The sequence below is a fragment of the Lepidochelys kempii genome, chromosome 5 (genome assembly GCF_965140285.1).
Source record: "Lepidochelys kempii isolate rLepKem1 chromosome 5, rLepKem1.hap1, whole genome shotgun sequence".
NCBI classification, from domain to species: Eukaryota; Metazoa; Chordata; order Testudines; family Cheloniidae; genus Lepidochelys; species Lepidochelys kempii.
Genome location: NC_136384.1, coordinates 104,880,695 through 104,903,913, shown reverse-complemented (window position 1 = coordinate 104,903,913; position 23,219 = coordinate 104,880,695). Strand labels below are relative to the sequence as shown.

Here is a 23,219-nt window from a genome sequence, read left to right as displayed (position 1 = left end):
AAAATAGGAAATCACTCCACCTGACACTTCTAAAAAGGGGAAGACTATATCAGAGGTGAAATTATGGCCCCAATGAAGTTAACAGCAAAACTTCCATTGACTTCAGTGGGGTCAGGGCTTCACCCTAGTTATTTAACAAGGCAACACAACACTAAACAACAGTTTAGAATAGGAAGAGAACATGTTATTCTAACAAAAGTTCACGGTGAATTTTACACAAAGGAATGGATACAGGAATTGCAGGTAGGCACACATTAATAACTGGAGAAAGATTGGGCACTGGGGCTAATGCCCATATAGTTAATTAAGTGTTATGGGACAATTATTGATCACAAGTGGTCAAGGACCTTGGTTTTACTTCTCAACTGAAAGATGGCACCTCTAGCATCATCCCTTTCCCTATTTTTATGCTGGGCTATTGGTTCAATACTGACTTAGAAGGAGGGCACCATCTATTTAATAATGAAAGTATTCCTTGGAGGTCTCCCATTTAAGTACTGGCATGGCCCTGACTTTTGAAATCTAGTGGGATCACAGAAGAAGGTGATATGGTTGCAAAGGTATTTTATTATGCTAAGTTTGATTGATTTCAGTAGATGAGACTGCAAACTGTAGATATAAAGCTTTGGTCTGTTCCATAATGAGGTTAAGTAATATTTACGGGGTTCCAATTATTTGCTGTTTTCACAAAGTTAACAATTCCTGGAATATTTGATGTTCTGATATAAAGTTTTACCCTAACAATTCTGAGGACTACATATAAAACTGTCCTGAATAGACTCAGTATATGTTGCTTCCTATTCAAAAACCATAATAAAGCTAAGAAGGCAAAATTGTAAATCACAACTTCTTTAAATTGAGTGATTAGTTTATTTACTTGCATGAACCTGTACACAACACTTTGCACAGGATATTAGAAGACTTGTTCCATCCTCTTCAATAAAGGCATTTGATGGATAGTTTTCAGTGTTTTCTTCGCTATAAATAAAACACATCTCTGGAATAAGTGGTTTAGTCTTTTCACGAGCCGTAAATGTCTCATCTGATTTTGTTTCCCAGCAAGTATAATTTTCTTCATTATGGTTGTCTGGCTGGAAATACACAATATTTATATTTAACTAAAAGACACAAAAAGCTTATTTGTTACTTTGACTTGGGTGTACACACTTTTCCCCTTCAGTTCTTACACTAATGGTTTAACAGTTTCAAAAGAAAATTAGCTGTTTCCAAAGCATCCACCACCACCATTTTCTATAGTTACTTGATTATTTTGGTAGGTCTTAAATTAAAAATAGCACTCTGGCAGTCTGAAAGTTAGTGCTGCTGCAGCTGTGCTCACTTTATTGTATCCTCGCTATCACTACAATTTTGAGACCTCTGGGCCCGATCCAGCTCATATTCAACTATGAAGCTGCTACACCTCAAACTCCAGGAGTAGGTTAGTGTGCCCTGTTAATATGAGTGTAGTAGGCTCTTTTCCTGTCAACCAGGTAGGATAATTCAACAAAGCAGCCTCTTTTTGCACAGCCAGATATAAAGTAGCAATGTATGTCTGAGTATCCCTTCCTTTGCCACATACAACCTCCAGTTGGGAAAGAAGGGAGTCCTGCCATTAACCGTCCTGGGGCAGGAGCTCCCTCACTGGCAGCAGGAAGATCCAGTGTAGAATCGCCTGGCCAGCAGCATGGGAAAAACCAAATTACCACCCCACTGCTACAGCTACTCCCTGACTCCCATTTGGTACACGGACTATTTTACTCCTCTCTGACCAGTGCTCACACAAAGGAATTATTCTAGTTCAAGGACTTTCAGAAATTCTATACCCTGTGCAGTGTTGGTGGGAGTGATGGCTCAGGTCTGGGATATATAGTTCTGGGGAGCATCTGAGATGTTGAGTTCTCGTCTCATGAGAAGCTCTACAGTTCTCAGACACCGAACTGCAGGGTTTCTGCATTAGGAAAGGCTTGCCATACCTAACTCAACAGACCTTGCCCCTCTACGCCACTGGTCCCCAAACTGTGGAGTGTGCTACCTTAGAGATGGCAAAGAGGAACGTTTGGGGAGGGGCACACACTGGGGGTGGGGCCAGCCCCCATGAGGGGCAGGGAGGCAGTGCCACACTTTCCCAGCCCTGCTCTTCCCCCAGATCAGCTCAGCCCCCAACCTCACTCCTCCCTCAACCCCAGTCAGCCCTCAGCCCAGCTCTGCCCTTACTCCCTGTGCACCCTCAGACCAGCTCCACCCACAGCCGCAGCTTCACTCTACCCCCTGCTCCATCCCTAGCCTGGCTCTGCCCTTATCCCCTCTCCGCCCTCAGACCAGCTCCGCGTCTGGCTCCAGATCCTGCCCCATTCCCAGTTCCGTCCCCACCTCCACCTTCAGCCCCAAGTTCCTCTGCTGAGAATGCCTTGGCTATGCAGTAATGGGGGTGGGGGGACATGAATAGTCTCCATTACTGATAAGGGGTGAGCGTGACTGAAAAAGTTTGAGCACCACTGCTCTCTATACTATAGGTCAGTCTGCTGTGCAGCCAAACATCTGCAGCTTTCTAGAGCTTATCAAACCAGTAAACTGCTGCTATTTTCCACTGTGCTTATTTCTTTCAAAATGAAATTAATTCACAAAAATGGTAAGAATGGCCTGACTCATGAACGTTTTTATATTTGCTATGAAACACAGCTGTAAACATCACCATTTTTTGCTGGCAGCTCTGCTAGAAGTGGGAATGGCTAAAATGATAGCAAACACTATTTTTCTTTTTATTGTGCTCAGATTAGCATGATTTGTACTTGGTACTCTATGTCTCACTTTTACACTGGATCCATTCATTTACGAAAATGCAAAGCCCCAATAGTTAAAACAAACACAGGAGTCAATAAAATCCTTTGCACCTGCCCGATGCCTCTTTCTTTAAAGATAATTTCACTTCATTTGGAAAGGGTACCAAAGCAGTGATCTCCAAGCCAGGACTAAAACCATGTACGAATTATTGTCTTAAATATGAAGAGATGTACTGCACTTATGTGTGTCCCATTCCAAGGATGTTATTTTTAAAATATTTTGATGGGCAAGATTCAGCTTTAATATTGTTGCAAGTTGCAAGCATTCGGTGTGACAGAGCAAATGTGCACTGTGTGTGGAGGTGGCTGTGTGGTGTTAGCAGCCTGTGATAGACAGGAGGGTGCACCGTAGAGTAAGTCCTCCAGGAAGTGTAGGGATGCCGCACTTCTTGCACACTGTAAAAGCAGAAGCTGTGGGCTGCAGCTCCAGTGTAATGAGAATTTTGTTACCTCACTGCTGTATATACTCCTGTTCATAATAAAGGGTTTATTGTGACACCGGTCTCCTTGGCAGTGAGATAATCCATGGTGCCAAGAGTGGAAGGCACAGCATAACTCAGTGAGACCCAGTGGCTGCTATACAGTCTGTGCAACTGCACATAACTCCCCGACACCAGCACTGAGAATGAGGGGAAATGCTGAACATGCCTGGAAAACATTCAAGCAGCAAGTTGAGCTGCATATGAAAGCCACTGGGACAAATAAACTGGAGGATGAGCAAAAGATTAACAGTACCAGGCACAACGCCCTAGATGTATACAATGCATTCCATACAGATGGTGGTGGGGAAAGAGAGGAAATGTTCAAAAATAACTAACTTGTTTGAAAATCATTGTGTCTCTAAAAATGTCATGTATGAGAGAGATGTATTTAGAATGAGAACACAAAATGAAGGGGAAACAATAGAGGAGTTTGTCACAGACTTAAAACTAAAAAGTCAGTCCTGTGAGTATGGAATATTAAAAGACTCTCATTAAAGACCAGATTGTCCTGGGGTGTAACAATAAAGAATCTGTGAACAGTTACTAAGGGAGACAGATCTGACACTAGAAAGGGCAATATGTATATGCCAAGCACCAGAACAAACAGAAGCACAAATAAAAAACCTAGAGAAAGAAACAGAGCACGTGACTCAGTACTATAATTAAGCCAGCAAGGGGAAAGTTCACAGAAATTAAACTGACCAGTGACAGAAAAATGGAAAGCAGGAAACAAGCCAGTGATGTGGCAATCAACAAAAGTATAGTAAAATGTCCACCCTTCGGGCAAATATGTGGAAACTATAATAAATCCAACCATTACACTAAAATGTGCAGAGACAGTGCAGGTTTCATGTATTAAGTACAAAAATGAATTCTTCAAACTAAGAGGAAGAGCTGTTCTTAAAGAGAAGGAGGAATATGAAAATGCAACAGACTGATTAATTAAAATGTGCACTATCACTAGGTGGCTGGCTCCAGTAAATGAAGTCAGGCCACCTCTCCCCTAAGCCAGTAAAGGTGCTCCCATTTGGCCAATTAAGAGGGCGGAGCAGCTCCTGGAAGCTATAAAGGACCAGAGAGACACAGTGAGAGAGATCTGATGAGTCAGGGTTGCCTGGAAGGAGGAAATCTGCATGAGATGAGAGCTACCAAAGGAAGAAGATGTTTTCTGGGGCAAGGCTGAAGGCAAGAATAACAGCAAGAGGGGTTTACTGGCTGAGCTCCCAGAGCCAGCACCAGAGGCCTGGAGAGGGCTGAAGATAGGAGGAGCAAAAGAGGGAGGTGCCTGCTGACTCTAAGCCGGAGAGCCGAAGCCAAGAACCAGAAAAGGCTGAAGGCTGGGGAGTATTGGAGGAAGTTACCTGCGGACATCTCCATCATTGAAAGCTGGACCCGCTGATGTCTCTGCAACAGAGAGCTGGACCCAGAGGAACAGTGAGAAGGCAAATGGACCAGGGGGAGTGAGGCTGCTCCTCTAGCGAGGATAATCTCCCAGCAGAGAGGCTGTGGGAATTCTCACTTAGGAGGAACAGGGTTGCACTCCAGGCTGTCCTGGCAACGAGGGATGGAAGAGGACTGACAAAGAGTCCAGGTGTGGCAAAAGGTTCCATTGTATGGTATGTGGGGTGTCAAGGGACAAAATGGAATGGGTTTTTAATGACTGCTTTCACTGGGTGATAAACAGACTGTGTTCTGGAACTTTTGTTGCAGACTATTTGCAGTTTGTTTTGTAAAAACAAACAAACAAACAAAAACCAGCCCCCAAAAGGGGTAATACTGAGGCAAGAGAGCTTGGCATAGAGTCCCTGGTTTGCCTCAGAGGGGAAACTGAGGCAGACATTCCTATCATGCTGCAGCCTGTTATAAGAGGGCACTTGAGGAGGAGCCACCTCTTGACATGCACAAATGGCACTTATGTGACATACAATATGGACACCAGGGCACAAGTAAATGTAATAACAAATACTGAAAGAGAGATATGGAAGGAAAACAACTGTGGAGGAGTAAAAAGTGTCTGTGAAAGACTATAATGGGGAACAATTTCAGTGACGGGAGAGTGCATGCTGACACTTAAATACAAAGTGAACACAATAAAAAAAAGAGTTTGTGGACAGGAGATTGTGGCAGAAGCGAACAACTAGTCTTGGACCTACACAGGTGTGAGATGCTTGGTCTCATAGAAGGATGTATGACGTAAGAGCAAGGGTCGGCAACCTTTCAGAAGTGGTGTGCCAAGTCTTCATTTATTCACTCTAATTTAAGGTTTCACGTGCCAGGAATACATTTTAACATTTTTAGAAGGTCTCTTTCTAGAAGTCTTTAATATATAACTAAACTATTGTTGTATGTAAAGTAAATAAGGTTTTTAAAACGTTTAAAAAGCTTCATTTAAAATTAAATTAAAATGCAGAGTCTCCCCCCACCCCCCGACAGGTGGCCAGGACCCGGGCAGCATGAGTGCCACTGAAAATCAGTTCGCATGCCGCTTTTGGCATGCGTGCCATAGGTTGCCTACCCCTGACATAGAGAGACAGAACAACAACCTAGACTCAGATATGAAAGTATTAATAGCATCATGTAAAGATGTATTCACAAGAAATGGGTGTCTCCCAGTAACATGCAAGATACAGTAAACAGACGATGAAGAACCTGTGGTACACACTATACAAAAAGTTCCCCAAGCCTTAAGAGCCTCAAAACATGACAGCAAATAGTATCCTTCAGAGAATGAAAGAACTGACAGATTGGGTTCACTCCTTAGGAACCGTAGAGAAAAAAAGGAGGGGACTCTGGCTGCGTATGGACCCTAAGGAGCTGAACAAAACCATAAAAAGAGAACACTTCCACTTGCTCTCAAGAAGTGAACTGCTATCAGGTGGTAGGAACCAAATTCTTCAACAAATTAAATGTATCACTGGATTTTGGCAGATTCCCTGGGACACTGAGAGCTCCAAGATCTGACTTCAAACAGACCATTTTGGCAGATACTGCTTCCTCAGACTGCCTTTTGGAACATGTTCAGCTCCAAAAATATTTCACAATACAATGAGCCAGTTCCTAGAGGGTGTAGCACATATGAAAGTGTTTGTGGATGACCTAATAATATAGGCCAGCACTGCCACTGACCATCAGGAATAACCAAGGAGAGTACTGGAAACTGTGAGAGTTAATAACATTAAACTCAATACGGCCAAATGTCAATTTCAAACAACAAAAACAACATAGTTGGGAAAGAGACTGACCTCGAAGGTAATCTTGCCCAATGAATCAAAGGTTCAGGCAATATTGAACATGCTGAGACCTGAAGATAAAAAGGGAATTCAAAGACTTCTAGGCATGTTGAATTATTTCAGCAAGTTCATATCTAACTATACAGCTTGCACAACTCACCTAAGACTTGTGCTCCACCTGGTCACCAAATGGGCATGAATGCCAGAGCATAAAAGGGAATTTAGTGATTTAAAGCATGTTCTGACATAACCTCCAGTGCTGCAGTTTTTTGACTCATTGCAGGACATCAAGCTCTGCACAGATACTTTGAAAGGAGGGCTGGGAGCAGTACTAGACCAGTGTCATGGAACTGATTGGTTGCCACTCTTATATGCCACAGAGAAGATATATACATAAACTGAAAAAAGACATTTGGTCTGGTGTATGGATGTACAAGATTTCACAGCTTTCTCTATGGTTGTAGCTTCAAAGCATAAGCTGAACAAAACCACTGATTGCCATACACAAAAAGGGATTTGGAGAAGCACCACCTTGGATATAGTGAATACTTTCGAAAATACAAAAGTATTAGGTGACCCTGGATTTTCAACCTGGATGCTATTTAGTAATGGCAGACATACTATCAAGAACTTATGCTTCAAGTATCAATACACAGCTTGATGACCTGGAACAACCAGTAAATATACCTGTGAACACGGTAAGTGTCACATGCTGTATCTCCAGGCATATGAGATGAACTGGAGACAGCAACAGCTAAAGATGAAAGCTGCAAGCAATGATACAAACGATAAGTAAGACAGGAAAAAAAATCAAAACTTCCCACTTGCCTAGTCCCATTATAAAACAGCTTTCAGTGATTGCAGGAGTGCTCTTGAAGGGAACACAAATCATAGTGCCAACAGTGATAAGAAAAGTATTGGAATGAATAAATGAAGGGTATCTGGGAATGACCAAATCCAAAAGAAGACCTAGAGAAGTTGTATTCTGGCCGCAGATTAATAATGACATCGAAGAAATGATGGGCCAGGTCTGCAACATCAGAAATACAAAAATTCCCAGCAGAAAGAACTGAGCAAAATTAATCACTTGCAATTCCATGGGACAAAGTTGGAATTGATGTGTTCAACTTGGGAAGACATGATCACCTGGTTATAACCAATTTCTGAGAAGCAGTCACACTTGAAGATACCACATCTGCAACTGTTGTCAGGCATATTAAATCTGTATTTGCTTGGCATGTTATTCGAGAATAGTAGTAACTGACCATGGACTACAATTCAAGAACAGGGAATTCCTGGACTTTGCTAAAATGTACGACTTTCAGCATGAGACATTAAGTCCCATATACCCTCAAGCCAATGAAGTATCTTAATGTGGAGTTCGTATAGTGAAGAACTTGCAGAAAAAAGAAATGGATGCAAGAGAAGATCCATATCTATCACTACTCCAGTTACAGAGCTACATCACCACAATGTGGAAAGTCACCTACTGAACTCCTTTAGAGCAGATGTAGAAATATTCGATTACCAAATATGGGATACAAATGAAGGATGCCTAAAGAGCCTGTGATAGTGAGAGAAAAAAGTCTAGGAAAGTACAATCAGACAAAATATTATGACAAAGGAGCAAGACCTCTTCCATAGTTAAAAACAAAGACATAGTAAGAATTTGATCAGTCAAAGTTACAATGATCAAAGAGGAGTTACCTCGCTCTGGACTCAGTGACCACAGATAAAAGCACAATCTTATGAAGGAATAAGCATCTGCTCAAGGTACCTGGCAACCTGGCTGGGACAAGTGAAGTGAGAACAGACATACAAGTTGAAAACCATTCCCAAACTGACCCTGTTATTGATCATAAGACAGAACCTTAGAGAAGGCTTTGCAACACAGCAGATTGGAAAGATTGCTAAAATGTCCCACAAGACTGATCGAGACACTTTAAGGTTGTGTTTAGCAACCTGAAGAGTTAGGTCAGTTAGTGTATTTAATTTAACAGTGTTTTAGTTCAGGCAGGAAATTTCAAAAAGGGATCTAAAAATGGGAAGATGTGCTGTACAGTAAGTCCTCCAGGAAGTGTAGAGATGCCCAACTTCCTGTACACTCTAGATACAGTGTTTAGTTTGGGAAGCAGTAACAAAGAAGCCCAGAATAAGGCAGTTGCAGGCTGCAGCTACAGAGAGTAGTAGAAAGTTTATCATCTCATTTCTGTACCTACGTCCTGTTCATATTAAGAAGTTTATTATGACAACAGTCTGCTCGTCAGTGTGATATCACAAAAGTCAGACTAAATGATTTGGTGGTCCCCTCTATCTTAAACTCGATGATTCTATGTCAGAATTTTCACCTGACATTCATTATTGGTATTTCCACAAATGTATATCAAACAGTACTGTAGACTAGATGTTTTCACTGGGTGAACTGTTGTTGCCCAAAAGGCCCAACTACCATTAAATCACAGGGGTTCTGCAGTGCTGCAGACCAGGAAAAGGCCAAACAGCAAGACTCTGTCCTCCCTTGAATAATTTTCTTTCCACAGTAATGAAGAGAGAGATTTTGGGGGTGGGGGAGGAAGTGACTAGTGGATTTGCAACTGCATGGTTCTGCTGTCTTCAAATCTGTCTCCCCTGCAAGGAATGAGCATACAGCGCTTATTGCAAGCCTGTGGACTGTGATAAAGGCCACGAAGAAGCCACTCAGCTACTCCACCTTCTACCCACAGGCTGTGGGAGGAAATTGGAAGGAGGCCTGCCAGTAAATCCTTCTTGAAAAATTTATTTACTGTGGCTGGTGGATCATTTACCCCTTATGTAGTGATTAATACTTCATTTTCTATACTAATGAGTCTTAGCTAGAAATGAATTTTTCCTTTCCTTTTCATGTCACAAATTAACCTTCTAAAATGATTAGTGTTTGCATCATTTAATTTTATTGTCATGCATAGCTATAAAAGAGACATTAAAGACTCCTTTCCAAATAACTACTGAATTATTTGAATCCAGCTTACCTTGTAGTAGGGCATAAGGAGAGTGCAAATGGCACAATGGGGTTCCATTTTGGCTGCAGCTGCATTATATTCTTTTTCAGCAATGAAATTGTGCGCTCTTTTCTGCCAAAGGTGGACAAGAGGCTTGGCCCATGACTCTGTTTCTTGCACTTCCTCTTCGATTAAGGGAATCTCAAGCAGTTCTTAAAGAAAACAAACACCTGGTAACACTGTATTCTTGGGATGAAGGCAAACAATACTGAAGTATCCATCTGCACTAGCAATGAATAGCAAACAGTGTCAAAAGAACTTCGGCATGTGAGAACAAATGCAAAATAACAATACAATTATGCAGTGCAGTGAAGAGGTCCACAGTGCAGGGCGGAGAGGAGAGCTTTGCCCCTGTGCTATATGCTTACTTCTCCACATAAAGAGCATCAGGGAGCATTGCAACACATATATTCCTTACAATTTGTGTTTATACTCAGATCTGCAGAGTGAACACCTATATCCCCCATCTCTTACTTCCTCCAACCTCTGCCTCCTTCCTAATATGCACTCTGCTTTAACTCCCACCACTTAACCGTGCTAGAGCCTGTCAACCAGCACCAAGCAAGTCAGTTCGTTTTCCCAATATGGTGCATTTCAATTTGCTTTTAAAAATATCTTTATATTAATTTTCTGCAGCGTATAATGCACAAATATTTTGGACTTTAAAAATATGCAATACTGAGAGACAATCAGACCTTGCCTATGATCAGGCTCAGGTGACGTTCAGTGGTGGCTGTGATGCCTCCTGCTGAGAGCCTGCTGGGCCACCACATGAAAAAGGATCTGGTGTTCTCAGGGATCTGCCTTTTCAGACCTGAAAGTAAGTTTGTCTTACTTGTACATTGTGTCCCTCTGAAAACCTGCACAGTGCCTGAGACTAATAGGTTACTCCTTCCCCTTTTCTCCACAAAGGTAGATAGATCCTTTCCCCCAAGGTGGATTTTTGCCACCTTACCCTATGAGCAACCTCTGCACCTAATTAGCTGGGAATTCCATAGAAAATGACTAATTTTACCCTATTAAATAAACTACACACATGCTAGAAATGTCCAGTCCTCATTACAAGGAACTGGAACTCTCACAGAAGAAAAGTTTAGCGGTAACATGCAATTAATTTCTGTTTAAGTCTCCCCAGATTTGGTACTAATGGGATCTGTCTAATTGTAGCTCTCCTGCACCTGGAAGACCCAAGATGAAATGTGAGAGGATTAAAACAACCTTGACTCACATCACTGAACTAAGGACCTCCAAGGCATCCAGAGGCATCCTCCCAGGAGGCAATCATTTCTACTGAGTAGTACCTGGGAAATGTGTGAAGAGAACATTGAGTAGGACATGGCATATCTCTAGGACAGAGGATGATGCCCTTTCTGCCCAGGAGGCAGCTAGCCCTCAAGTAAAGCAAGTAGTTATTCATAGGACAAAGAACCTCTGCATGATTCTTTAATACTAGTTCTACTAGTTGAATTTTATTCTCCTGAGTTCTAGGGACAAAGAACATCAGGCATAAATACATACAGAAGATAGTCTAATCTTTTAGAGGATTTCTTAACTGGGATGGAAGGAAGGAAGGAGAGTGCTCTCTTCTCAATGGAGACTTGCAAGGCACAGCCACCAGTTCTGCCTATCAGGAACATCCTTTAACCAATCACAAAGAAACAGGATTTAGTGGGTTGAAAAGATAATGATGAACCCTTTTCAAGCCAGACTGAGACTGCAAGAGAGAAATAATTTCTTGGGCAGCATGGCAAACTAATCTAACTCCCTTCAAGAAGCTGCTTACTAATAGGTGTCTGTCAGGAATGATGTAGAAAATGGGGTCCTGGGACAGGAGACTTGAAGTAAAATCCTGTCCCCATTGAAGTCAATAGCAAGACTCCCGCTGACTTCAACAGGGCCGGGAATTCACCATGGTGTTGATTTAATGGGTCCTCCAGGACTAAATTGGTGGAGACACACCATATGACCTTCCACATGGATGGCAATGATCTCTTTAGGATCCCTGGATGGCATAGGTATGGGGGGTAGAACTCCCTGTTCAGTCTGTGAAGGGGAACCTGTTTCCCAGCCTTAGTAAAAATTTGCTAGAAAACTCTGCAAAGATAATGTTGTGGACTTTTGTCCCTTCCTCCTGGAGGTTTCTGTGCAGAAGAGCATATCAGTCAAACTAGTTATTACTAGTAAATCACCCCAGATGCAAAGAGCAAAAAATCAGGAAAGATGACTGCTGGGAAGAATATTTTACCCTGTGGCAAAGTTTCTCTCTGAAGTGATCCCCTTCCACATACACACACGCATATACCCATGATTAAAAATTATCTCAGTGGTTCTTGAGGACATGAAATTTCTATGCAGTCAGATGAATGGTGACTGTGAGGTCTCTGAGAAGGGAATTTTTAGAAAAATGGGAGGATAGGTAGGATACTGAAAACCCTGGGAATGGGGAGAGAGGAAAGAGCAGAGACCTTTGAAAAGTCATTGAACACAATTTAAAGAGGAAGAGAATAGACAGTTCTACAGTGTGGTGTTCATTTTTAACAATGTATTTATGAAGATTAGTTTCTTTCAGAAGAAAACTTCAACAATATAGAAGAGTTTAAGTAAGCTGGATCATCACATTCCTTCAGCCCATGACTGCCTTCACCAGTTTATTTATAATGTTATACACTGCTATTAAAAAACAACTCTTCAAGAAACATTTGCCAGCAATGTACATACAGCAGACTTGAGAAAAACAGGAAATGCGTGTGAACAGCAGTTTCCAAACCTAAATTCAGTTTGCAAATGGCTATTGGGTGACATGCAGGTACAAAGTGTACAGTTAACAATGTAGTTATAGTTAGACAAATTAAGATTTCCAGAATACAGAATCCACCTTGTACCAAAAGTTCCACCATAATTTTTTTAAGTTAAAAGAGTTCTGTTGAGCATATTTGCAATACCCAAGAATCTTGAAATAAAATATATTGTTCCCGGCCATGACCACACCTCTCAGTGTTGTCATTTTTAATATGACAGGCATAGATTATTATTTCTTATATTGCCAATATAGCAGAAGTCAATGAGTTAATGTCTCCTGCACTTTGCTCTCTGGCAATTCCCTAACACATTTTCTGGTGGAGGATTTACATCTACCCCCTTTTACATACTATGTCACAAAGTTTCTCAAACCTCTGTTCTTGGCCCCTTTCTCTTCTTTGTTGACCTTTTCCTTATAAAACAACCTCACTGCTAGCTTCATCCTTCTTATGTTCAACGGCTATTAGCCAGGATGGGCAAAGATGGTCTTCCTAAGTCTCTGTTTGCCAGAAGCTGGGAATGGGCAACAGGGGATGGATCACTTGATGATTATCTGTTCTGTTCATTCCCTCTGGGGCAACTGGCATTTGCCACTGTTGGAAGACAGGATACTGGGCTAGATGGACCTTTGGTCTGACCTTAGTATGGCCATTCTTATGTTCTTGCTAATTTCTCTCCAGAACTAAACTTCTCCCCCAACTCACTTTTGAACCTATATATTGTCATTATTTTTAATATTTATATTAAAATTGCACTTTCACACAGAATTAGAGAGACATTGAGCTAAGCATTCTACAAACTCAGAGGTAGACACAATCCCTGCCCTGAGGAGTTTACAATCTATATCTTCCAGAAATGGGCACAGTGCTGGGAACTGTTGACCAGATTCTCAGCTGGCGCAAAAGGAGATAGCTCCATTTAAGCCAGTGGTGTTTTGCCCATTTACACCAGCTCAGCATAGAAAAAAAATATTGTTCTTGAGAAAATCCCACAAAAAATTAGCTATTAAGGAATTTTTTTTTCACATTTCTTGATGGCATTTAGAAACCCTGAAATGTTTCTCTCTTTCCTCAGATATGATAATTTGACGCAGCAAATCCCGTAGTTCTGATACAGTCAAAACTCTTACTGATGTCAACTGATTACCTGTGTAAGGATTGCAAGATTGACCCACTAATGGTGCCTCATGGAAAACTTTGAAAAGCATTTCATCCTGGCTGGGATGATTTAACTGGGAATTGGTCCTGCTTTGAGCAGGGGGTTGGACTAGATGACCTTCTGGGGTCCCTTCCAACCCTGATATTCTATGATTCTATGATTCTATGATTTCTGCAATTTATCCAGTATGTCAGACTTGCTGCTCAATTCTTTAGTGATCCATTTTTTGATTACCAACTACATCAACAAAGAACCTCTCTATTCCTTAACAGTTCATCTGTTCTTGTTGCTTATTCCCCATCTGATATCAGAATACTCTATTTCAGACATTGTAATTATTTCCATAGCAACTAATGATGAGGTCACCAAGTGAGGCTACACTTACAAAGGAAATGAGCTGCAGGAACAGATGATTCTTTAATGGAAAAATACTTTCACACAAAAATCTGCTCAGGAGTAGACCTGAATGCTTCACTTCGAGAATACACATTATACACTGGTATCCAGATTTTTTAACAACAGAAACTCGGTTATCTGGTTCACATTCTTATGAACAGCTTTCTGTTCTCCCAGTCCTGGTCGGCTCAGCAGAACATCAGCAGATAAGACTCTATGGATGTAGTCTAACAGCATATAAAGTCGTATGTGCTCACATCCTGATATGGGGAGGAAGCTATGTGAGGGGAACTGGCCAGCAGACTTAAGATCGTGTTCAAAGTCCTCTGATCTGGGAAATATAGCATAATGTTTCCTCACTCCGACTGCAGAAAGTATTTCCTGGGCTGGCTCCCCTGACTGTGCGTTGAAGTCTTTATTTACTGGAACATGACTGCAGTACAGAAAGTAGTTATGTGAAGTCAAATCTTGGGATAATGAATCTGACCTTCTAATAAGCAAGAGTTTCACTTATCTGATGCTCAGATAAGCAAAGTTTGACTGTGGATTTTTTTTTTAAATTTCTATGAGCTGTCACTAAGGTAAGTGAACATTAAGTACCTTAACTAGTTACTAGCATTATATCAATGTTGGTAAAAAACCTACTAATTCATGGGGTGCAATTAAAAAATTAAGCTAAACAAAAAGAAGTCATTCTTAAACCGAACGAATAGTGTCTACACACAACCTTGCGCCAGCTTAACTAAGCTGCTTTTAAAACAAACCTTTAGTTAAGCCAGTGCAAGTTTGCACGTTGATAAGGCCTAGAAGAAGTCAGCTAGTACCAACCGAGCACAGCCAGGAAATTAACTGAACAAAATTAAACATCACACGATTTCTACAAACTGAACATTTTACACTAGCATCCTTGCCAAGTTCGAAATATGATTGTAAGAAGCAGGCACAGAGTAGTATCATATCAAGCCAGCACTTCCCTTTATATGCTTTCCAACTGCAATAGCAACAGCCACTTATATAACAGCCTTTCATCCATGGATCTCAAAAGCCTTTACAAACATTAATTAAGCTCAGAACACCCCTATAAAATGGGTAAGCAGTATTAGTGCTCTGCGTCTCTTACAAAGTTTGGTTTACTAAGTGAACTCCTACGTTTTAATCGCAGGAAATTAGAATGAAGCAGTTCATTTCAAGTCTCTTATCTCAGGGAGAAAAAGAAGAGGAAAAAAAATTTGAAATTCAGCCAACTTGAACTGGGCTCTGAGTTCAAGGTTCAGAGTATTCACAAACTTCATCCCACGCTGGTGAACACGGGCTGAGGTGGTTCATGCAGCTGGTGAACCTCCTTTTCTCATAGTCTGTTTGAGAAACAGACCCTCACCCTCAACTATTCCCAGAACCCCAAATGAAGACCAGCTCCCCTAGTTATTCACAGAACCCTTTATTCACTGAAATCTGACTGCAGCACATAGACTATATGTGCAGCCAAGTATGGGTAGGGATAAGTATGACAGGAACAGCTGGAAATTGACCAAGCCTAAACAGGTAACAGACTGCAGCCATATCATAATTTGGAGGGCACCTGACAGAACACTGAAGTGTCTTAGAAGCAGATCTCCTAGTGAACAAATCTTTACTGAACTCGGAGCAACAGAAGACTGAGGTGAGACCCTGAAAGCCGAGTTAGGTTGGTCCAAAGCTGCCCCAATGAAAGAGGCTACCACCTGAAGGAAACGCAGTTACAGTGGGGAAGACATTCCTACCAAAGAAATCACTGAAGCACTTATCCCAACAGGGCCCTAGCCTTGCACATTGACAGAGGCATTTCACCCAGGTGGGTAAATTCAGAACAGACTCCTACCAGCCGGGACATAGCTTGAAATGGGCGGGAGATCGCAGCCCGCCTAGAAAATAGGACTCTAGAGGGTTCTGTAGGAAATGCAGGCGCCACCAACTCAAGTTCATAGTTTCTCAGAGAGACTGAGGAAGAAAGCAGGAGCAGAGATGTTGTCTTCAGCTAGGCGGCATCCCTCTCATCCAGTCATCCAGCCGGAGCGCCTACTGATGGGACGATGTAGCTTACTATTCTGGAGGCAGTAAGGCTTAATGTATCAGCTCTGAGGCTCCCAAGAGGTCTAGTGGGGAGGGAAAGCTCAGCATGCTTCAAAGAACTGCTGTGCCTTAACTCACTTGTCATAAACATACAGCTAAGGGTAGCATACAATCCCTCCTTTACCAGTAAGGGGTTAAAAAGCTCAAATAACCTGGTTGGCACCTGACCAAAAGGAGCAATAAGGGAAGAAGATCCTTTCAAATCTGTGGGGGGGAGGTTTTGTTTGTGCTCTCTTTGTTGCGCTCTCTCGGGACAGAGAGAGGGACCAGGCAGGAAAAAACCGCTTCTAAAACCCTACCTGAAATAAGCATCTAAGTTTACAAAAATTGTAAGTAAAGCAAGGAAATGTGTTAGATTATCTTTTGTTTTAGCTTGTGAATATTCCCTATGCTAAGAGGGAGGTTTATTCCTGTGTTTTGTAACTTTAAAGTTTTGCCTAGAGGGGAATCCTCTGTGTTTTAAATCTTATTACCCTGTAAAATTACCTTCCATCCTGATTTTACAGAGGTGCTTCTTTTACTTTTTTCTTTATAATAATATTCTGCTTTTAAGAACCTGATTGTTTTTAGTGTCCTAAAAACCCAAGGATCTGGTCTCTGCTCACCTTGTTTATCTGTTTATTTGGTATATTATTCTCAAGCCTCCCCAGGAAAGGGGGTGAAGGGGTTTGGGGGGATATTTTAGGGAAACAGGAACTCCAAGTGGTCCTTTTCCTTAATCTTTGTCTAAGTCACTTGGTGGTGGCAGCAATACCGCCCAAGAACAAGGAAGAATTTGTGCCTTGGGGAAGCTTTTAACCTAAGCCGGTAGAAATAAGCTTAGGGGGTCTTTCATGCGGGTCCCCACATCTGTACCCCAGAGTTCAGAGTGAGGAGGGAACCCTGACATCACTTCTCTATACTCTCTTGGCAGGCCTTCCGGTAGGCAGTACATTTCCTATGTTAATTGGAGAGCTGTCCTTCTAATTTTCAAGTTTAAGTTCCTGTTTATGCACACAAATTTGGGTTTTGCATGTACATATCTCAAAATGTGCGCACACAACTTAAGAAGCTGGTTCGACACCTGGTTGAGAGTTTGACCCTAGCTGAGTGTTCAGTGGAGTAATTGTGTAACCCTCAAGGAGTTGTTCTAGTCTGCGTACGAGATGTTTGTGTGAAACACACATTAAGTGGTCTGGGAGTGACCACATACCAGTCATCTGAAATAGTTGCCTTAATTTGAGGAAAGAAAATTTGCTCTTAAGTTGAGAACTTGCATTCCAAATCAGAGAAATATTTCCTGATTGAATTTTAAACCTTCAAAGTTGGCATTTACACCGGAATGCTGGAAGAGCTTTTACTGAGCTGTAATGGGCACGTTATGATACGTTTGCTACTTGCATTCAACTAGTGTTAGCGAAAGAAAAACTATAATACTAACAGTATTAGTTCCAGATTTAACATGGTTGTGAAATGCTTAGATGATAAATTGATATCATCTTAGTATTAATGGAGTATCATTTCTGGCCATTACAGTTTTCTAATGCTACTGTGAGCTTAACAGATCAGCACTTTAGGAAGTACATTTTCTGTCTCTGAGCAGCTGGTCTTTTTGTTTGTGCTTTCACGAGTACATTGTATGCTTCTTGTAATTCCACCTGCATTTCTGGTTGTGTATTGCACAACATTTCCTCACGAAACAGTAAAATGAATGGACCACTATCTTCCAAAACATTTATTAATTGGATTATGTGGGCATTAAAGGAGATTTTTCTTTATTAATGAACCTTTTATTCATTTAATAAATCCTTCCTTACATCCCACAAGCCAGACAGAGGACTGGATTCCCAATATTCAGAGGCACTTTTATGTTGCTGTAAGTGACATCTCATTATCTGTGCTGCCTGGAAACTGGTACAGGTTATGGCAAGGTTAAGTATTTTGTTTCCCAGGGAAACATGGCACGTACAATTTATTTCCAAAAGAGAAGTATTAACATGCCATGAAATAATTAATAACTTCATATAAATTAATAAATGTTACCAAAGGATACATCCTGTTGTATCAGAGTTCAGACTTACTGGTACTGATACTATACTAGCATTAACAGTGCCAAAACTCCATACCATTTGCTAGATAATACACTCAAGCCAGAAACTGAACCTCAGATAGGATAAATTAATGTATATAATATAATTAATGTCATACCACCTTTACCTTTGCAAATACATACTTGATGCTCTATCATATTTGTCTCAGGGAGGAAGAATTTTTTTTTCTTTACTACCTAGACAAAATAGGAAAAATAAGGACCAGGACTTCTTTTAGGACAAAGGAAAACCTCTTTTAAAACAAACATATAAACAGTTACTGTGTTGCAGTCCAAATAATTAAAAAGTGAATAATACATTAATGAAAGCAATCTTTGTTTTCACAAGTGTTTTTTGTTTAAAAGTTTGTGGTAACTTATTTCAGCACTCAATATTATCTATTTTGAACAAATTTTGCTTACTAAGTTAAAGTGAAATTCTCAGAAGGAAAACATTTGGGCCATTTACAGAATGGGCTGTTGCCAGTACTTGCTGATCTAACCTAGCAGATGTGAAAAGCCATAGACTCTAATACAGTACAATTTTCTTTTGCCAATCTCAACAATGATTTTGCTGCTTGGGGTTATGTTCCACTGATGTTTTCTGGCTGTGTACAGCACCATTCTCTGCTATGAAGAGCATAGCAGCATCTGTTATTTTTCAGGTACTTGAGCATAATCTCAACCCTGGGAGACATTACATGTAGTTTCAAATGTCCTGAAAGGAATTTAAAAAAAAATCGATTCACTCAATTAGAAAAAAAGTTGCAACTTTGAAACTTCGCTGTTCCTGTATTATTTCTACAAACTAGATTTCAGAAATTGTTTCATTTTTCAGTGAAGAATGCAATAGGATAAAAAACGCATAGGATAAAATGCATAGGATAAAAAAAGGTTAATTTTGTGAATATCTCATAATAACAGTTCTGTAAAGTCTGGGTAATTTATTTGGTGAGTAAGTCTGATTACTGAAGTACAATTAAGTTCCATGGTTCTCATAAAAGTTGGACATGAGGAGAGACAAACTGAACCAGCGTATTAAAGTCTAAACCTAAGAGCTCCTGGAACAAATTAGTTTTAGATTAGAAGGGAAACTAACTAGGTCCATTTATAAAGATTAGTAAAATATCACAAAACACATGACTTATCAGTCCTATCTCAAAATATTTTAATCACATTTAAAAGATTATGTAAATAACTAGAGTTTCACTTAAATGACACAAAAACAATTAGTAAAGAACAATTTTACATCATTTTAACATTTAGTCAGAGAAGGGTAAGTTAATTATACCCTATGTGGATTGGCTGCAGGACTGAATACCTTATACACTCAGAAACTCCCAGAAAGAGAACGGAGGGCTCGAAGCATGCATAAGCACTTACGTTACAGACTAATCTAACAGGAATAGAGCATGTTGACATTCTAAACCTCTGTTTTACTCTGCTTAATGACTCATTACAAAAAGCATATTTCTATTTCATAACATGATTGGCAAAGATCCCAGCTAAAGACACAGATTTAGGGCCCAATCCTGAAGTCTTTGAATTCCCAACAAAAGCCAGTAGGAGTTTTGTATGTACAAGGAATACAGGACTGGGCTCAAGAAGTTAAGACAAAATTTTCAGAAATGTTCACTATTTTTGGGTACCCAACCCAATAATCACCTGAGTTTCAGTAGTAGTATGTACCTGCAGCTACCACTGATTTCAACTGAAGTTGAATCATCGCTTCTGAAAATCAGGCCCAAGATGTCTCCAGTTGGATGCCCATATACTGAAGCACCCACAATTCAAATGTGGGCCTACACACTCCGTGGTTTACAATGGAAGACAATGCACCAGTGTACCCCCTCATATTTGCTATTATACCCCACTGGAACCATGAAACTGTGGGCAAATGTTAGAATCTTTCAAAAAAGATAGAAATTGTATCAATTCCCGTGATATCCTCTGTCTTTATAACGTGGATTGCCCCTGTAAAATGTGGGACATTTCAAACTAGTACAATTTTTTAAGACCACCCACTGTCTTTAACTCAAAGGAGATGAGAATTAAGACAAAAGAAATTACTGAATGCTCAAACAGACATTTAAGAAAAATTCAGCAGACGTGCAAAAAAAAGGGGAAAAAAAGGCATGACAGGACAGATCAGCAAGCTAAAATAGGCTGATTGGTTCTTATTTCTAAAAGCTTTAATTCACAGAGGTAATGCCCTCCATTTACTAATTACCAGCTGCTCCTTGCACTCCTATAACCTTTTACTACTCCTTACACTTCTATAACCTTTTACTACTTACAGGCCAAAACTGCATGCTAACATAAATTGCTCCCAGTCATTGTACTTATACACATACTATTTTGAAGATTTGGTCCATAGTTAAAAATTAAATTAAACAGCCATTCAAATTCATTTTTATTATTTTTACACACACACACACACACACACACACACACACACACACAAAATCAAATTCCACTCACTGTTATACTTACGCAACATCTATGGGCTTGTCTATACAAAGAACTAGTCCAAAGCAAGCTGGAATGTAAATCTATACCACACTAATTTGCCATCGACAAACTGGTTGTGTGGTCCCGGGTACCATGCACTAAAAGTTCTGTAGTGCTCTTTGAACTACTCCCATTTGAAACATGAGTAAACCAAAGTAGCTTAGTAGCTTGCCACACATTAACTCTCCAGATAGACCCTATGACTTTAATAGGGTTGCATAAGTGTAAAGGAGCAGAAACTGGACTATTAAAATATTGAATGTAATATATTTTTGTATGTACATTTACTACACATACATAGAAACGAGATACTACAGGTTTGAGGACTGACTCCTCATTCCATTACACCAATGTGATTTCATGGTGTAAAACTGATGTATAGAAGTGGTAAATAAGGACTTTTATGTTTCAGCAAGATATGTGACCTATTCCATACAGAGGGGAATAAGCAAGATTTCATTTACTTATTTTTATTTCTTCAACATTAAGATAATCTGAAGTTCTGGGCACAAAAACAAAGTAATAAAACATATACAATTCACTATGGAGAGAGCCCGATTACCACGTCTACTGGAGACAGTGGACAGGGCTTATATTTTTAGTGTAAGCTTAGTAGGTATAATCTATTTAGATGATGTCTATGGTTATTTTTTTTTCAAATGTCTTTCTGATTTCAAGAAATGTTACATATTAATGAACATTCTAATAATTATGATTTTCTAAGCCACTCTACAAAATATGACCACAAATGTACATATGGAAGCTTAGCAAAAGTGAAAAATAGTGAAATCTTGTAGAAACCTAGCATTTCTCACCTAACAACAAAAGGGAACTCAGATATGTCAGGCTTAGCTGTTAGAGTGTATATCCTATTTACTCCAGAAATTAAAATGCATTCTCACTGATGAAACTGTCTAATGTACTATCCAACTAAAATAAATACTTATATAGCATCATTTTAACCTTTAAATTGCTTTAAAAACATTACAGACCAAATTCACCAGCATACTGCAGCTGCTTTTTGCCATTCCAGTGATGCAAAGCAGTTCTAAGCCTAGTAAACTGAGTTTATGGCTGCTTTCCATCCCCAGAGCAGCACAAAGCATCTGAACAACAGCAGTGAATCTGCTCTAAGTAAATAATCAATCTCTGTATAACCAACGTTGGGCAAAGTACATATTCAATTTTAAGGGCTGGCAGTACTCTCATGCTTACAGTCAATAATGTGCTTAAGTGCTTTGCTGAATCAGGGCCTTGGGTAGCTAAGTATTATAATCATTTTATAGACGGGAAAACAGAAGTAGAGAAATTCAAGTGGCTTGCCCAAATTCACATGGTGAGTCAAGGTCTGTTGGGATTGTAACTCAGAAGTTTCATGCTCCCAGTTCCCTGCACAGATCACGAGAACCTGTATCTCTTAAATGCTTCATTAATACTGTACAAGTACTGGACAACAACTGCACTCAACTTTTTTAAGTGATCAGCTTTTGGAGTTTAACCTTTTGTGCATTATCAGAGAGACAGTATCACAAACAGAATGATACTTAATTAAGAGAACATTTTGGTACAATAACATCAGTGTTATAATTGAGTGTCTTACTGTGCAGATGGTCTGTATAGCAGTTACAGATTTTGGCAGACAAAGAATGATAATTCAAGAAATTTACTCTTTAATTTAAAAACAATAATTACTAAGATACCTTTTCATGATCATATACTGTGGGATATTGTGTATCCATACTCCAGTAAACTAATCCTTCATAAAAGTAAGTCATACATTTTCTCTTTGGACTGTAATTACAAAACCAGAAACTAGTCTGTGGAAGACAATCTTACAGAGGAGACATCTGGCTCCTTGGCAAACTTCATATCCAATTTGCCTGGTGACTGTAGCTACTCCTGGGAAGGCTGCTGAGAAGTAGTGCTAATACAGCAGGAATGCCATTTTCATTTTGGCTTACTTTTAATCATAGGGCATTTGCTCATGACTGTATATCTGAGACTATGGTTCTGTATCATTGTTTTGTAAGACAAAATATATCTTCTCTATACAAATTTTCAAAAGATCTATGAAAATTGCAACAAAACAGGTTTCATTAGCGGTTAATGAGTTTTAATGAACACAAAAAGCTAGGATATTAAGGCTGCGTGTCTGTTACGGAGGTCATGGAAACAATGGATTCTGTGATTTTCTGCGACTGCTGTGACTTCTGCAGCAGCCAGTGTGGCTGACCCCAGAGCCAGCTACTCAGGTGGGGAGCAGCCGTACAGCCAGCCGCACCAGCTGCTGGCCCCAGGAAAACGCATGAGCAGTGGCAGGTGCAGCTGGCCCCAAGGACCGCCTGAACTGTGGCCAGTGGGGCTGGCCCTGGGGGTCCCCCAGAGCAGCAGCACTGCAGAGGCCCCTCAGAGCAATGGCCCCCCGGAGGCCTCCCCCAGCTAAGACTTAGTCAGGAATATTTACAGTAAAGGTCATGGACAGGTCATGGGCCATGAATATTTGTTTATTGCCCATGATCTGTACATGACTTTTACTAAAAAATACCCATGACTAAATCGCAGCCTTAAGCATAATCCAGTGGACAGGG

At 40.4% G+C, this 23,219-nt stretch overlaps 1 protein-coding gene across 22 annotated transcripts in view; it reads right to left on the bottom strand.

The window, feature by feature from the left end:
• Positions 1-23,219, bottom strand: part of KDM4C (lysine demethylase 4C) — a 437,490-nt gene that overhangs the window by 138,312 nt on the left and 275,959 nt on the right. For 16 of the 22 annotated variants that reach the window (XR_012159108.2, XM_073345318.2, XM_073345317.2 and 13 more), the window contains 3 exons: positions 18,249-18,314; positions 9,561-9,742; positions 878-1,091 (listed from right to left, as the gene is read on the bottom strand). Coding sequence is in view for 21 of the 22 variants with exons in the window: in XM_073345318.2 (XP_073201419.1) it covers positions 878-1,091; positions 9,561-9,742; positions 18,249-18,314 (462 nt within the window). In the remaining variant the exon portion in view is untranslated. Of the gene's footprint in view, positions 1-877; positions 1,092-9,560; positions 9,743-18,248; positions 18,319-23,219 lie in introns of those variants that run through there. The other 6 variants (XM_073345320.2, XM_073345323.2, XM_073345324.2 and 3 more) reach the window with 4 other exon arrangements.